The sequence below is a fragment of the Chelonia mydas genome, chromosome 2, assembly GCF_015237465.2.
Source record: "Chelonia mydas isolate rCheMyd1 chromosome 2, rCheMyd1.pri.v2, whole genome shotgun sequence".
In the NCBI taxonomy this organism is placed as follows: Eukaryota; Metazoa; Chordata; order Testudines; family Cheloniidae; genus Chelonia; species Chelonia mydas.
The window spans coordinates 207,850,556-207,868,116 of record NC_057850.1 but is presented as its reverse complement, the minus strand read 5'-3'; the positions used below and the strand labels follow the sequence as shown (position 1 = coordinate 207,868,116).

General features: G+C 40.4%; 1 protein-coding gene across 2 annotated transcripts in view; it reads right to left on the bottom strand.

Annotated features, from left to right (window-relative positions):
• Positions 1–17,561, bottom strand: part of AGMO (alkylglycerol monooxygenase) — a 271,270-nt gene that overhangs the window by 118,749 nt on the left and 134,960 nt on the right. Inside the window, exons 11-12 of one of the 2 annotated variants that reach the window (XM_043541124.1) lie at positions 11,757–11,839; positions 10,645–10,756 (exon numbers count right to left, since the gene is read on the bottom strand). In XM_043541124.1, coding sequence (XP_043397059.1) covers positions 10,645–10,756; positions 11,757–11,839 — 195 coding nt within the window. The remainder of the gene's footprint in view (positions 1–10,644; positions 10,757–11,756; positions 11,840–17,561) is intronic. The other variant, XM_007069495.4, reaches the window with a different exon arrangement.

Here is a 17,561-nt window from a genome sequence, read left to right as displayed (position 1 = left end):
TTGACACAGTCTTGACTGTAAGGTAATTGAAAAGATCCTGATAGTAAACCACTGGTTTACTTTTTTCAGATTAAATAAATATATAATCCAATTCCAACCTCATTTTAATGGCACATTAGATGGTCTCCAAGTTGTCTTGATTTTTATTTTATTTGATGATTGTAAATAAACCCTGGAAAATTCCTTCCAAGATTTTACCACCTGAAACTGCAGCTGTTGGCTGACACTATCAAAGCCTCACAATTCCAAACTCACGTGCAAATCTCATCAAGTGCAGACATTTCTAATTGGTTCCAGAAGTTTTTCTTTTTGCTAAGATCAGGGGGCAGAGGAAGAATAATGAGGAGCTTTTAAGCAGAGGGGGGAGGGAGGAGGGTGTTGAGCTTGGGGAGTGGAGATTTTAAAAAGCTCCAGCTTGGCTGCTCTGCCAGAAACGCGGAGCAATTTTACGGTCAATTGGCCAGAGCATCTGGAACCATACATCATAGTCTTTAGTTGATGGTGGTGAAGCCGACTCACACATTGGCTCAGGTTAAAACCAGTAATGACTCTGCTGTCACACCTAAATGGAAACTAACTTAATCTACTGCCAGGTTTAACTGTGACTTTTTCTAAGGGACATTATTCCTCTTAGGGCAGTTGTCAAGAATATTAAAAGTTCAGCCCACTGAATGCTCACGACACACTATGGCAGACTTTTATGAGCAAAGCTAACATATAAAATAAAGATTACAACTTGTGTTTGTTTAGCTCCATATGTGTTGACAAGGCTTTTTATCATGAGGCTATAGGGTTTCCTCCCATCCCTCCTTCTTCCACCTTCATTTTTTAAATATATTTTGTATGCACCAGCCTACCTTGTTAGTGCATGGAGACTGCATAAATGCTGAAGTCATAAATCATAGCCCAGGGTATGGAGCATTCAACCTAATGGAAGCCAAATATGAGATATACTGCGTTTTGAAATGTGGCACAGATGATCATAATGAGGGGCAGAGCAAAAATTCCACAGAGCAGAAAACTAAGGTTGATGTGGAAATAATTCCTTGTGAGTAAAGGTTTGCTTTAAATCAATGGTCATAAGTCTCCGTTCTAAGGCTGGTAAATTGCATTAACAAACAAGTGAGGTAACAGCAAGTCTCTGCATGATGTAAGAAGTCGGAAGTCAGTAGTATGGTAATACATCACATTCAGAGGGACTGCTGTGAGGTAAGGAGTACAGTGCAAAGCAGTACTTTTAAATAGATACCCATTCCATATTTTTCTCCAGACAGATTAGTTAACACACTAGTTAGAAACACAGGAACGGCACTCTAGATCAGAGCAGTGGTCCATCTAGTTCAGAATCCTGCCTCCACCAGCACCAGCTGCTTCTAAAGAAGATGCTAGAAAGATGTTGCAGAGGTTAGTTGTGGAATAAGTTGTGGAATAAGCTGACCACAAGGAAGTTTCTCTCTAGCTTCATTAGAAGCTGGCTTATGCCCTGAAGCATGAGGCTTTACATACCTTCCGAAACTCTTATTTTTCTTTAATCCTTATACAACCCATGCCTGAGTCAAATTGAAAAGAAAACAGAAATACTTTATTTTAGAAGTGTTGTTTGCAATGTTGTTGTAGCCGTTTTGGCCGCAGGCTATGACACACACAAGGTGGGTGAGGTAATATCTTTTATTGGCCCAACTTCTGTTGGTGAAAGAGACAAGGAAGAAGACCTCTGTGGAGCTCGAAAGCAAGACTCTTTCACCAACAGAAATTGACCCCGTATGTTAATGTGAATTAAGCACCTTTTAGTTTGCTCCAGCAGCACCCACACTGGGCAGCTGAAGCGCAACTCTCTGGTGTGGTGTGCAATTCACACCCCCATAGTCTGCACTGTAGTGCAGTGCAGAAATACCCAGAGTTTCTTAAAATTTAAAAGCATGGCCTCATATCTCAAGGTTTTGTTACCAATGTTCTGTATCTATAAAAGCTAATAAAGCCCTCCATAGACAGGTTGGTTGCAGGGAAGCACAGAGCTCATCATTAACTGTATGAGCACTTACATCAGTCAGTATGTTCAGCTTTCTGAAAACATCCCATTCACACCAGGCATGATCAGAGGTTTTACACAGCTATTAACGGGCAAGTTTTGCATCAATGGCTCAAATGATCCCAATAAAACACAGTCAGGATACCTTACAATGTGGAGTGAGCATTTCAATATTGCTTTAATTTAATGTAGATCATTTAAGACCTCTTTACTCAGCTCAAGTCTAATACAGACAGCTTCAGCTGGACCAAATTTTGACTTTAATTTCTGTTAGGTGTATCTTGCTCACAGAAAAACTTGCCGAGTTTTTCAATATGTTCTTTAAGATCCCTAACCCAAATTCAATTAGCATCCATTATAACTTCAACGTCTTCTAATCATTGAAATATTACTGCAATTACTCCTTGAAATACCCTCGGAGCAGTGCCAATACCAAACATAATTCATTTACATTTATAATGGTTTATTTAAAATCACTACCTTAGAACTCAGTGCACCTAATTTTACTAGCCAAAATGCCCAACTCCTAATATGGAGAAGACATTTGTTTCCAAGACCTTATCTTCAATTGTTCAACAATTTTCATCAGATAATCTTCTTGTTTTATTTCATTGCATGGATCAAAGCACATCTATACTTTATGTAACCTCTCAGTTACACTATAATTAACGCACAGGTTCAAGTCAACAATGTTGATTTAAAATCACCTTGAGAAAAAAGCCATAGTCTCCATAGTGAAAAGAAAAGGAGTACTTGTGGCACCTTAGAGACTAAACAACTTATTTGAGCTGAGCTTTCGTGAGCTACAGCTCACTTCATCAGATGCATACTGTGGAAACTGCAGAAGACATTATATACACAGAGACCATGAAACAATACCTCCTCCCACCCCACTCTCCTGCTGGTAATAGCTTATCTAAAGTGATCATCAAGTTGGGCCATTTCCAGCACAAATCCAGGTTTTCTCACCCTCCGCCCCCCCCCACACACAAACTCACTCTCCTGCTGGTAATAGCCCATCCAAAGTGACCACTCTCTTCACAATGTGTATGATAATCAAGGTGGGCAATTTCCTGCACAAATCCAGGTTCTCTCACCCCCTCACCCCCCTCCAAAAACCACACACACAAACTCACTCTCCTGCTGGTAATAACCTATCCAAAGTGACCACTCTCCTTACAACATGCATGAAAATCAAGGTGGGCCATTTCCAGCACAAACACAGGTTTTCTCACCCCCCCCTTTTTTTCCCCCCCAAAAAAACACACACACACACACAAACTCACTTTCCTGCTGGTAATAGCTTATCCAAAGCGACCACTCTCCCTACAATGTGCATGATAATCAAGGTGGGCCATTTCCAGCACAAATACAGGTTTTCTCACCCACCCACCCCCATACACACACAAACTCACTCTCCTGCTGGTAATAGCTTATCCAAAGTGACCACTCTCCCTACAATGTGCATGATAATCAAGGTGGGCCATTTCCAGCACAAATCCAGGTTTTCTCACCCACCCACCCCCATACACACACAAACTCCCTCTCCTGCTGGCAATAGCTCATCCAAACTGACCACTCTCCCCACAATGTGTATGACAATCAAGGTGGGCCATTTCCAGCATAAATCCAAGTTTAACCAGAACGTCGGGGGGGGGGGGGGGTAGGAAAAAAACAAGGGGAAATGACTTAGCCACTCCCAGTCTCTATTTACGCCTAGATTAATAGTATCCAATTTGCAAATGAATTCCAATTCAGCAGTTTCTCGCTGGAGTCTGGATTTGAAGTTTTTTTGTTATAAGATAGCGACCTTCATGTCTGCGATTGCGTGACCAGAGAGATTGAAGTGTTCTCCGACTGGTTTATGAATGTTATAATTCTTGACATCTAATTTGTGTCCATTTACTATTTTACGTAGAGACTGTCCAGTTTGACCAATGTACATGGCAGAGGGGCATTGCTGGCACATGATGGCATATATCACATTGGTGGATGTGCAGGTGAATGAGCCTCTGATAGTGTGGCTGACGTTATTAGGCCCTGTGATGGTGTCCCCTGAATAGATATGTGGGCACAGTTGGCAACGGGCTTTGTTGCAAGGATAGGTTCCTGGGTTAGTGGTTCTGTTGTGTGGTATGTGGTTGTTGGTGAGTATTTGCTTCAGGTTGGGGGGCTGTCTGTAGGCAAGGACTGGCCTGTCTCCCAAGATTTGTGAGAGTGTTGGGTCATCTTGGATTTGTGCTGGAAATGGCCCACCTTGATTATCATGCACATTGTAGGGAGAGTGGTCACTTTGGATAAGCTATTACCAGCAGGAGAGTGAGTTTGTGTGTGTGTGTTTTTTTGGAAAAAAAAAAAAAGGGTGGGGGGGGGGCTGAGAAAACCTGTATTTGTGCTGGAAATGGCCCACCTTGATTTTCATGCATGTTGTAAGGAGAGTGGTCACTTTGGATAGGCTATTACCAGCAGGAGAGTGAGTTTGTGTGTGTATGGGGGTGGGGGGGGGTGAGAAAACCTGGATTTGTGCTGGAAATGGCCCACCTTGATTATCATGCACATTGTAGGGAGAGTGGTCACTTTGGATAAGCTATTACCAGCAGGATAGTGAGTTTGTGTGTGTGTGGTTTTTTTGGAAAAGGGGGAGGGGGTGAGAAAACCTGTATTTGTGCTGGAAATGGCCCACCTTGATTTTCATGCACGTTGTAAGGAGAGTGGTCACTTTGGACAGGTTATTACCAGCAGGAGAGTGAGTTTGTGTGTGTGGTTTTTGGAGGGGGGTGAGGGGGTGAGAGAACCTGGATTTGTGCAGGAAATTGCCCACCTTGATTATCATATACATTGTGAAGAGAGTGGTCACTTTGGATGGGCTATTACCAGCAGGAGAGTGAGTTTGTGTGTGTGTGGGGGGGGGGGGGCAGAGGGTGAGAAAACCTGGATTTGTGCTGGAAATGGCCCATCTTGATGATCACTTTAGATAAGCTATTACCAGCAGGAGAGTGGGGTGGGAGGAGGTATTGTTTCATGGTCTCTGTGTGTATATAATGTCTTCTGCAGTTTCCACAGTATGCATCCGATGAAGTGAGCTGTAGCTCACGAAAGCTCATGCTCAAATAAATTGGTTAGTCTCTAAGGTGCCACAAGTACTCCTTTTCTTTTTGCGAATACAGACTAACACGGCTGTTACTCTGAAACCAGTCTCCATAGTGTTTCATTCAGCCCAAATTAGTACAGAATATGAATATACTAGGGCCAGATTCTGCTTAGGTCTTATGTAGGTAGGCCGATGACATTCATAAAGTAACCGCCCTTACTTGGTCCGTATAAGGGCCTTCCAGAATTGTAGCTCTTACTCTCTGGGAAGAACAAGGGATGCTTCCTTCCTGCTCCGCCAGATACACACAGCTTTCCAAAGGCAGTGGAGAGTGATTGAAAGGAGGGAGCATGTTTCTACTGCAAAAAAAGCGAACATCATTCTGGGATGTATTAGCAGGAGTGTTGTAAGCAAGACACGAGAAGTAATTATTCCACTCTACTTTGCCCTGAGTAGGCCTCAACTGGAGTATTGTGTCCAGTTCTGGGCATCACATTTCAGGAAGGATGTGGACAAACTGGAGAGAGTCCAGAGAAGAGCAACAAAAAATGATTAAAGGTCTAGAAAACATGACCTATGAGGGAAGATTGAAAAAAATGGGACATGATAACAGTTTTCAAGTATGTAAAAGGTTGTTACAAGGAAGAGGGAGAAAAATTGTTTTTCTTAACCTCTGAAGATAGGACAAGAAGGAATGGGCTTAAACTGCAGCAAGGGAGGTTTAGGGTGGACATTAGGAAAAACCTCCTAACTGTCAGGGTGGTTAAGCACTGGAATAACTAGCTTAGGGAGGATGTGGAATCTCCATCACAGGAGATTTTTAAGAGAAGGTTAGACAAACACCTGTCAGGAATGGTCTAGGTAATACTTAGTTCTGCCACAAGTGCAGGGGACTGGACTAGATTACCTCTCAAGGTCCCTTCCAGTCCTATGATTCTATGATTCTTCTCCCCCTATGCATTGGCCAGAAGAGCTGGTTGATCACCCAGAAGATGCATTCACCTACTGCACACTTGAGAACACCAGAAGGCAGAGTGCCTGCCAATATGTGACCAACTAGTCTATCTCTGAGGCACAATGGTTCTGCACCACCCCAGCATAAGTCTATGCCTACAAGACACAATCAGTCTCTAACAAGGGCATAAGCGGAGCCTGGATGTGGGGATGTGTGTTAAGACATAAAGGATATATATAAAGGACAACAAACATGAAGTTGTAATGATAAAGCAGAAGAGAACAATCTAGTATTGAGGAATTGATACTTGTTCTTTCTTGTGATCCACCTCCTGACAGCTCTAAAATCTCACGAATCTGACACATTTCAGGCAGAAACTCAGTTTTTGTGTAATGCGTATTTGACTACAAGAGAATAAATATGAATAAGGTTTATACTTACCCACGCACATTTCAAATGATTCAGGATAGTGCATGTCAAACAGAATCTGCCACAGAACTGGTTCCACGAGCAGCACAGATTTATGAACTCTGGGACAGAATTAGCCACTACATTCTAGGTGCACAGAATATTGTCATCATGCATATTGCAATTTACACTAGTTTTCTTTATTTTCCTAAATCAGCATCCAAAAAGACATTTATATATGTACAAAGTGAGTTAATAGAAGTTGGAGTAAGAGAAATTTAAACTACCACCACAATAATCTATACCTGGTACACAAATACATTTTGCAATGGGTACATTAAATGTGGGAAAGTGAGAGAATGAGAAAGAGTGTGTGTTTATGTGTACTTCAGATTAAAAAGAGGAAATTAAAATGATTGAACTAATGTCTGTCTCAAGTTGTGAATAAGACTGGTGTCTGTGTGCGAGAGAGCGAGGGAAAAAGGGATGTGTGGATGAGCAAATGAAAAATTGCAAGGAGAAAGGTGGCAGAAGTAAGGATAATCATTTCACATACTAGACAGATTAATGTTTGTGTGTGTCACAATATATCATTGTACATGTATAGCCAGGTTAAGTGAGTAGTTTTGATTGATCTCCCTTAGCCCTAACCTCAGGATCTGAGGAATTCTGGAAAAAGTCTAAATTTTTCACCTTTGGGTCACTGGTTTCAAATTCACCCAGATTAGTAACTACTGCCATCTGAAATCTGTTTGACAGCTTTTTTTGCATGAGTTGGTGATCTCAGTCCTTCTTTTTGGGTGATTGTCTGCATCATGAAACCCACTATCACAAATTACCATCCTTTGTTCACAGTCCCAGCAGGGAGTCCAGAAACTGAATGTGAAGGTAGAATAAAATATCTTCTTACTCACGAAGGTAAACCTTCTAGATCATGGCACCCTTGAAGGGCAAGATGAGGAACCGTGCCATATCTTTGGGGTATGTCTACACTGAAATAAAACACCCGTGGCTGGGCCACGTCAGCTGACTTGGGCTTGTGGTGCTTGGGCTGAGGAACTAGAAAACTGCAGTACAGATGCGCACGCTTGGGCTGGAGCCCAAGCTCTGGGACCCTGCAATGAGGGAGGGCCCCAGATCCCAGGCTCCAGCCTGAGCCTAATACCTACTCGGCAATTTTACAGACCTTCAGCCAAGCCCCAGGAGCCTGAGTCAGCTGACACAGGCCAGCCTTGAGTGTTTAATTGCAGTATAGACATACCCATAGTATACCTGTTCTGTAGTAAATGGAGGACTTGAGGTGTCCAGTGCTATCAGTTTGGCAATTTACAAGCCCTATATTAACTTTAAGAAACTACATCTGCTGTTTCATATTCTGGTCTGTCCGCTAGCAAATTACTTGGATGGCACTTGCTCTTGTGATATTTTCAAAGAAAACATCATGAGATACTACCAATGATGACTAGCCAGCCAGTACAAAATAAGAAGGGAGACGAAAAGAAAAGGGGCCAGAGAAGCAATCAAATGGGAAGGCCAATATGAGGAAAAGGGAGAAAAAAACTGAAGAAAGCAGAAAGAAATAACCAAAAAGAGAAGAGGGAAGAGAGAAAGGAAGGGAAAAAGAGTTACAGAAGTAGTCAGAGATGAAGGGAATCAATACTTTAATGAAGGAAATAGATTAAGAGTAAGAAACAAAATAGATTTTTGAAAAAATTAATATTAAGAGAAAATAATTGCATTTTATTTATTGCATAATTTTACACGGTGAAGTAGGAAACCATACGATTACTCCAGAACTAATCAGGACAATGTCCTGGAAACAAAGACTATGAATATTTTGTTGTTTTCCTTAAACCTTATCTTACTTATATTTTTACACACACACACTTACTTGCCTGCGAGAATGATAAGTGAAATATTTACATAAGTCAAGGCTATATTCATATAGCTCCCATTGAGTTGCATGTGTATTTCAAATCAGATGATAATTCTTGTGTGACAGTGCGTGTACCCCACTCAGGTTCTGAATGGGTTAATGTGTGCCTAAGAGGCCAATTTTGTTACCAAATTGCACCTGGAGGGAGAGACAGGCTTAACTGATCAAGAAGGCCAGCTGAGCAGGAACAAGCTGGTTAGCAAAAAGCTAGGAAGTTTGTAGCAGAGGGGGCTGCAGGGAGAGAGTCTGAAGTCACTATTTGGGCACTAGAAGGTGGAGACATCTGGTAGGCACAGGACCGGAGCAAGCTGACCTGACATTTGTAAGTGGGTCCCCTTCCATCCCTGGAAACCCAGGCTTGTATGTCCCCCTGGTGACTAAACAGCATACATAGCCCACCAGACAACCTTCACCAAATATTTTTATTATTGTTTTGCCTTTGTGCTCCAGGTACAACACACATATAGCAACAGCAGCAGTAGCTAGCAGGAGCCCCCTCCTGCTGCCTGGCTCAGCCTTTTAACTACTTGCCTTCTTCTCCCAGTTATCCATCTGATAAGCTAATTACCTCATCCCCTTCTCCACAATTGCCAGTGATCCCTTCTAATTTTCCAAGCCAGTTCACCACCTAACTCCCTCCTACTCTAACCCTGAGTGCTCTAAGTGACCAGAGTCCTGGCTTCCAAAAAGCTCTATTTATAGATGCTCATCTAAGAATGCTCTATCACGCCTTGGGAAGCAAATAAACACAGGACAATTAATTCTATGTTTAAAAAATATCTATTACACTAATTTACTCAATGCACACTAAAAAATTTTTTCCAAATGCGAGGCCCTTCATACTTAAAACAAAAGCCTTCATGAAATCCATAAAACATGGGCTTTAACTCTGATGTACACTGATTAAAAGACACTTGTTGATTTTAAAATCCAAGCTATGACATCAATATAACAATTACCAAAAAGTTCAAAATAATTTGTAAATAGTGACATTTTGCTAATCAACTTTAAATTTTGTCTAACAATTGTTTCCTGTCCCAGGGAGGAAAACATTAGAATAATATATTTTTCCATGGTGATATTGCCTGCTGTCAGAGAAAAGGCAATAAAATTGGTACCATTTTCAGAAACACCCAATTAACAACATCTTGGGGGGTCAGATCTTTAACGAAGGTAAATTGGTGTAACTCCACTGAAGTTGACAGAGCTATGCCAATTTAGACCACTTCAGGATCTGGCCTTTGATCTTTCTGTTTCTAATCCAAAAGATACATATGTGTCCTAGTTTTTAGAGGAACTTTCTTTTGCTGAGGGAAAGACAAAAAATATTTGAAACTGTTATTCTTAAAACCCCCACTACATTAAAAACACTAAGTTACTATGTTTAATGCATTCTTCTTAAATAACTCACTTATACTAAATAGCTTGATGCGTGTTACCTTGGCACTTCATAAAGCTATCATACAGTCAAATGATTGCATTGGACCCTTCAGATCATCATCCGGCCAAACCCAAAAGTAAACTTTATTTGTTAACCAATCTCTCAATAGTGCAGTGAACCATTCATAAAAGCAGACTTGCACAACCCTAACATATCCTCATCTGGAAACTAACCACAGATTTCTTAAGAATGTGGTACAGTTTGGAGTCATATGAAAATATCATTTTAATGTAAAATATACACCAATATTTTGGGAAACTCAAGTGCAGAGAAACCAAAACAGTAAACACAAGTGTGTCATAATGAGAGTGTGAAATCAGGAAACACAAAGTCAATCTCAACACCATGATAACTGAGCATGCCCCTTTGGGCTTTTGTCAAATCCTGCAGAATAATTAAGATCCGGGAATACATTAAATCTGGAGGTTGGGCAGCACGTGAGGGTATTTCTTTCAAAGTTTATGGCCAGAAATATATTATTTTTGCTTAGCAGGATAACACATTGTTGTCTTTGACTTTTTTTGATTTGATACATTAGATACCAATCACAATTAACAATTTCTCCTATGGTAAAACCTCAAAATGTGTGAGAAATATGATAAAAGGCTAAGAAAAAAATTCCCAAATTCTGTATAGTCAAAAACATGGATCCAAAATATATACCTCTAAAGGCAACCCATAATCTTAAATTGGCAAAATGACTCGTTTTCTGAAAAGGACAAAAAATATAGAGTCCCTAGGGTCTGCAAATTGCGTGCAGCACTCTTAAAAACAAATATCTTACCTCATAAGTAAATGCCAAGGAAGCAATGTATATTTTCAGGTAACTAAGTTTGTGCAGAACAAGAAAGACTGAGCAGCGGACAGCTTCCAAACTAGCTGCTTTGGGCCTAGAAATAAGAATTAAAATTAATGTTCAGTTTTTTCTCCTTTGCGTGTAATCTGTTGAGTACTTCAGTGACAAACATGAATACAGAACAAGGCACTGATGATATCCTGTAGTAATACGCAACTGCAACTGAGTTTTCACTATAAATCTGATTTAAAGTTTACAATTTAAAACCTTAGCTCTGAATTTCCTGGATTAGTAAACTTGATTTGGGAATAATTTCGACATCTGGGTAATGTGTTCTACCTTAAATTACTGATATAATACTCTCAATCTTAATTCTATTTTAATGTAGTTTTTGCCTGGGAAACTCTGAATAAAGCTGTAACCTATTAATCCCTATTGGTGGAGTCAATTATTTATTATACAAGAGTTGAGGGTAAGAATGGGGCATGGCAAAATTATGAAAAATTCCTAATGAATAATTTGAGCCTATCTTTACGTAGTTCTAATTTTCCTGTATTTACACCCATCCACATTTTTAGCTGCATAAATTCTGAACTTCTCCTGTACATTGCCAAATTCTTTCCCTATGCTGAAATAAATAATTTAGTGTGTAAAGATCGAAGGTATTTACCTCTGACTGAATAATGAATGTCAAACAGAGAAGGATTGTCACTGGAATGTTAAATGAAGACATAACCATGTATTGAAATATAAATAATTTCTTCTGCATAGTTTTCAGGCAGGATGAATACCATTTCTCTCTAAAGTTGTTTTCCATTATTTCTTAGGTCCTTACTCATGCTGAGTAGCCCGACAGTCCGAAAGAATTCTCATGGACTCCAACAGGAGTACTCATGGTGTTGCATACTATTTATAAGTGCATAACAATTTGGTCCATATATTGCAATGTGCAAGTAGGAAGTGCACACATTTGATTAACATTATAGACTTTTGATATCTGAATGGCTGCCATACTTTATAAGTGATTGTGGTAGCCAATAGACCTTTTTTTTTCTCACAACCAGGAAACAAGAAAAGAAAGAAAACGTTTCATGTCTTGCCTTAGCTCCATAAGGAATCCAATGGAGGTCAATGTCAGGATAATGTAGCCAATCCTCAGGAGAAGAGTTACCTGTGATAATGTCTGTAAAAACAACAAAGAGACAAATTACTCATTTAGGGTAACTCTCTGAAGGGATATTGGGTTCTAAACATGACACTGGAGCAGCCTGACCTTTCACTCTCAATTATACGTTAGTGTCTCCTTTTAAAGTAGGTGGCTACTTTGAACTTTATATAAAAAAAAACCCATGCCAGATTCTCCAGCCCACTCCCTAAATGTTCTTATTTTTTCTTCTTGGAAGCTGCAAGAATCAGATTTTTCCCAAAATAATTCTTCTCATAGGATTAGTCTTCAAAATATTTTTTTAAAATTTTCATTACCGTTTTCCCCCTGAAATTATTTGAAGCCTTCACACTGGTACCCAAAAGCAAATAGCTATTTTTTCTAAATAAATATGAAAGCCCAGCCTGCTCTTTTTCCTGTTCATAATGTCATTGCAGCTTTGCAATGGTTCCCCAGAGGGTACAAGCAGTTGAAAAAAATATTGCTTAAAAAAAATGAAGAAGGTTAGTATAACCGTTTTTTCTTCTTCAAGTGCTTGCTCATGTCCATTCCATGCTAGGTGACTCACAAGCAGTAGCCCTGGAGGTGGGCTCGGAGCTCATGCACATACTGACTGCAATGCTGTTTTCCGAAAGCTGGCATCATCACAGGCCTGTTGGGTGATGGCGTAGTGAAAAGCGAAGGTATGAACCAACAACCAGTTTGCAGCTCTGTGGATGTCCTGGATTGGTACCTGCATGAGGAACGCTGCCGACGAAGCCTGGACTCTTGAGGAATGAGTGGTCACGATGGCCAGAGGCAGAACCTTCACCTGCTTGTAGCAAGCTTGGATACAGGCGGTTATCCCGGACGAGATGTTTTCGGATGACACAGGTAGTCCTCTCATCCTTTCCGCTACTGCTACAAAGAGTTGCATGGAGCTGCAGAAGGGCTTAATTCTCTCAATCTAAAAGGCATGGGCCCGCCTAACATCCAACATATGATGCTGATGTTCTTCAGCAGTCTTGTGAGGTTTTGGAAAGAAGACAGGCAGAAAAATGTCCTAGTTGTTATGGAATTGTGACACCACCTTTGGTAGGAAGGCGAGATGGGGGCACAGCTGGACCTTGTCCTGGAAGAACACTGTATAAGGGGGTTCTGATGTCAGGGCTTTGATCTTTGAGACCCTTCTGGCCGAGGTGATCGTCACAATAAAGGTGACCTTCCAAGAGAGAAATAGTAGGGAGCATGATGCTAACAGCTTGAAGGGAGGCGTCGTGAGTCTTGACAGGACCAAGTTTAAGTCCCATGTCGAGATCGCTTTGTGAACATGAGGGTAGAGTCTTTCCACCACCTTGAGAAACCTGATCATCATCCCATGAGAGAACACTGATCTGCCATTCACTGGAAGGTCCCACAGCCGGAGGGCCTCCTGGCACAGGGCTGAAGATTGAGCCCCTTCCTGCTTGTTGATGTAAAACATTGATGCAGTGTTGTCCATCAAGACCTGCACCACTCTGCCTGAGATCTGGAGAAGGAACATCTAGCAAGCCAAGCGTGCTACCCTCAGTTCCCTGATGTTTATATACAGGGAGAGTTCTTGCTGGGACCACAGGGCCTGAGATTGCCAACATGGGTCCCCCACCCCAGGTCTGACACATCCAAGACTAGAGTTCTTGATGGTTGAGGGGCAGCAAACAGTACGCCCTCCATTACGGATTCTGGGTCTCTCCACCAGGTCAGCGAAGCAAGGACTGGAGGCAGGATCATAAGTATTGAGTACAGGTGATGTCTGCTTGGGGAATAGACTGACGCCAGCCACATCTGTAGGAGTCTGAGGTGTAGCCTTGCATACTGCACCATGTAGGTACATACTGCCACATGACCCAATAGTTTGGCATAGACCCAAGCAGTCATTATTGGGTGGATCATGACCTTGGAAATCAGGTCCAACATTGCTTGGAATCAGGCCACCTCCATAAAAGAAGAATGGCCTTCAGCCGAATATCTCTATCCTTTCTCATGCAGGGTTTGAAATCCCTGCAGATCTGGCACTTCTCTTTAATGCGAGGCTCCTCCAGACACTTTAGACAGCTAGTGTGCGGGTCACTAACTGGCATCATCTTGCCGCACAAGGCACGTGGCTGAAGTCCGGGGAAAGGGGCATGCCCAGCCTGAGGCAAAAAGTCCCTTGACAACAGGGACAGCAACTAACACTACAATATATAGTAACTCTAACAAAGAACTATATAGACTAACTACAATAACTATACAAATATGAACAGAGAAAGTCCAAACCACTGGGAAAGAAGACTTGCCACAGCGAGAGGCGTTCCAGCAACTGTCACAGGCGGTAAGAAGGAACTGAGAGGGCGTGGGGCTGGCGGTTCCCTTTATACCAGCACATATTTGTGTGACTCCAGAGGGCGCTAGAGCCGGCCTAACACATATCACCAAAGGAAAAATCTCTGAGAACTGTGCATGAAGTGCACACACACCAAGCAAGGAATGGACATAAGCAAGCACTCAAAGAAGAATAGCATTGTTAGCACACTGGGAATCAAGAGTCAATATACTTATGTGTTTACTTCTCCTTTCTGATGTACAAAGATGGTCTCAAACTTTTGCTTCCCCAAAAGAGAAAAAAAATAAGTTTCACCCTGTTTATGGATTTGAAATGTCAGGAATACCATACGAAGGTGTCCACATGAGAGCCGGTTGTTTTGTTTTTTTAATTGTAATTCACAGGGCTCAAAATGGAGGCATTTTTTTCATTTTTTCAAAATTTTTCATGACTTCTTTATCAAAATTATTATCAGCATTGTTTGTTTACCAAAACATAGTTTTCAATATGCAAAGCGAAAATATTTTGGGAAAAAAAGGAAAATTTTAAAGATGTTAACAGTTTCCATGAAACCACTTTTCGCTTGAAAATTATGACTAGCCCTAGTCCCCACTTGCCTCTGCAGATTTTGCTTCCCACCACTGGGGAAAGGAGAAAATACTGAAATTCAGATGGCATCCTGTGAAGATTTATATACATGCATAACCTCACTCATGCGAATAGTTTCCTACAGTGTGTGTGTAAATCTTCTCAGGATTGGGACTCAGTCGTCCAAGAATTGTCCTTCTGTTCTCTCTAACCTCAGTTTGCAAAGGAAGAATTAAATGCAGTTTAGCTTTAAACCTGTGTAATTGTGAGGTTCCGGCAAAGAGAAGTGAGTATAAATATATTTCTAACGTAAAAACATAAAAGCAAGAAAAAGAACAGAGGCAGTCTTTATATATCATGAACAATAGACTCAAAGGTACCTAAGCTTTTAGCAGCTGGATTACAATGATATGCAGTTCACATATAGAAAGCCCTTGCTCATATACAATAAGAAAGCAGGGGGAAAACAAGTACAAACTGTCTATTTCACAGTTTCTGCTTCTTGGACCATTTTTTCTTTCTTCTCAGCAACTCTGTCAATTGGGAAGTATAATTTGTAATGGCATCTGTATCCTTTGTCAAATCTGATGCAGGTCCTACCTTTGACAGAAGGAGGGCCTGTAAATCACCATTATTTGCAAGTCAAACCTATTCTGACGCTCTTATGCTATGTAGATACGCTGAAAGGAAGAATATATACTGCATCACTTGTCTCTCACTCTCAAAGTGCTCTACTTTCTGAAATGGTGAAGGGTGAACCATGTGACTTTGTTGGCAGGTACAGATGCGTTATGTGCAGTATGTCACAGTAGATGGGGGGAAAGTGCCACATTCAAGCCATTTCGCATAGCAAAAATGCATTCCCATATTTGTAGCGATACTGTGGGCTGTCTTTTAAACTTACAATAAACCAAAGTAATCTGCATCCAAATATACTGTAATACAATAACAGATTTATTCTAATATATTGTGGTAACAAGAAACGTTGAGAACATCAGCCCATAGTGTAAATGTGTTTATTATTTAACGACTATAACTTTCTTTTTTACAGTTCTAACTCTGTAGTTACTCTCTAGCATGGTTCCTCAATTTACGTTTCAAACTAGTTTCATGGTATCTCCCCATGAAGTGGACCCTGGCAGCTGAGCATCAGTTTCCTAAGCGTTAATCTACCAAGATCAACAAAAAAGTCAGGAGATTATTTCACTAAACCAAACATTATATATTAAATGTGTGCATTGCAAGTTGCAGTGAGAAAGGACTGTGCCTTTTATATCTTAGCATTACTGCAAGCATCCTCTTTCCACTCCAAAAAATATATGTATGCATGGCTAGATAAAATAAATGAGTATTTATATACTACAGTATTTGTATAAACAGAGAAGCCTGTGGGACCACAGCAGGGTCCTCAATTACAAGTCAGCCACAACTTTTGCAATGTGGTTATTGGCTGCAATCAAACAGAAAAAATTATTTCTGTTGGATTTTGATTTCATTGCAAGCTTTCAAAATGTCACAAAGTTTAAGAAAAGGAGTTTTGGAATTTGGGGAAGAAATTTACACTGCTTCCTAGTCAACAGACTACCACAGAATATTTTTTAGTAAAGAAGAAATAATTTACTCAAACCAAGTAAATACACCATTCAGAATGAATGTGTATTTAGATAAGAGTCAGTTTCCAAATTTACTTTTACATTTCAAACGGTTTTAGATTATTTTATTTTTGTGAAGTGTCTCACAAAAGTATTTCTCATCCTGGCATGTTGCAGCGCTTCAGCCTCTATGAAAGATGCTGGCACCTTTTAGAATTTACCAAATGCTGACTATCTGTACTTCATTTTATGTTCCTCATCTATCAGCACTATGCAGAATTCAGTTTCAGTGTTAAGGAGGTAGCTTTGTTAAGTTTCTCTATTTAGAGGCTTTTAACTGAAAACCCGTAAAACTTCTGTGAGTGCTTAAAAATACAGGATGACGTACACCACGCAACGATGTCCTGTTGGATTAGATTACGATCGTATTCTCAGCCTTTGAGAGACGTGTTCTTATCTTATCTTTTATCTTGGTCTCATCAAAACTGCTCATGTACTAACAATCTAACAAAAGTACGCATATTAACATGTGCTATAGTATCAATCGGCAATAAAACACTCCAAGAAGTGTTGATTAAGATAGACTTTGAATGATTTTTGTAGTATATATAGTTATGAAACTGTGATGACTTTTGTTTTTAACGTACTGCAGTTTTACATTTCTAGCATTTTCTCTGGGACTGATCCAAAGCCCATTAACTTCAGTGAACTTTCGCTCAGACCTTGTGTGCAGAGCTCAGCAGTAACTTTGATTCTCAGAATGTTGTGCAGAGTGCTAGGGAGGAAAGAAAGACAATGTGCTCTCTCTGGCAGAAAATTTATAATTTCTTCTTTCTTGTTTTGCTGTTTTCTTAAGTTAAATTAAAGGTCATTCCTACTGAAGGTATATGGCCGCTCTCTGTGTATGGAAAAACTTAACACATTTAAAGGACATGAAACCAAAGACTGAGTGACTCTAATCACAAGAGGAATGTAATAACTGTGTGCTGCTCGAGTGTCTTATTGCTATTATGAAATGGAACTTATTCCCCCAAAATTAGGAAAACAGTTAGCTCTTTCCATTCATGGAGCTATGCCATGGTTATGACATAATTCGTAGCCAAGCAGAAAGTTCCAGTTGTGTCTATAACCATTTCATAACTCAATGTATAGGAAAACTGATACTAAATGAAGAATTTGCCAAGTTACGTTATTCATATATGTGCTTTCTTCTTGCGACAGTTTCCCCTCTGTATTT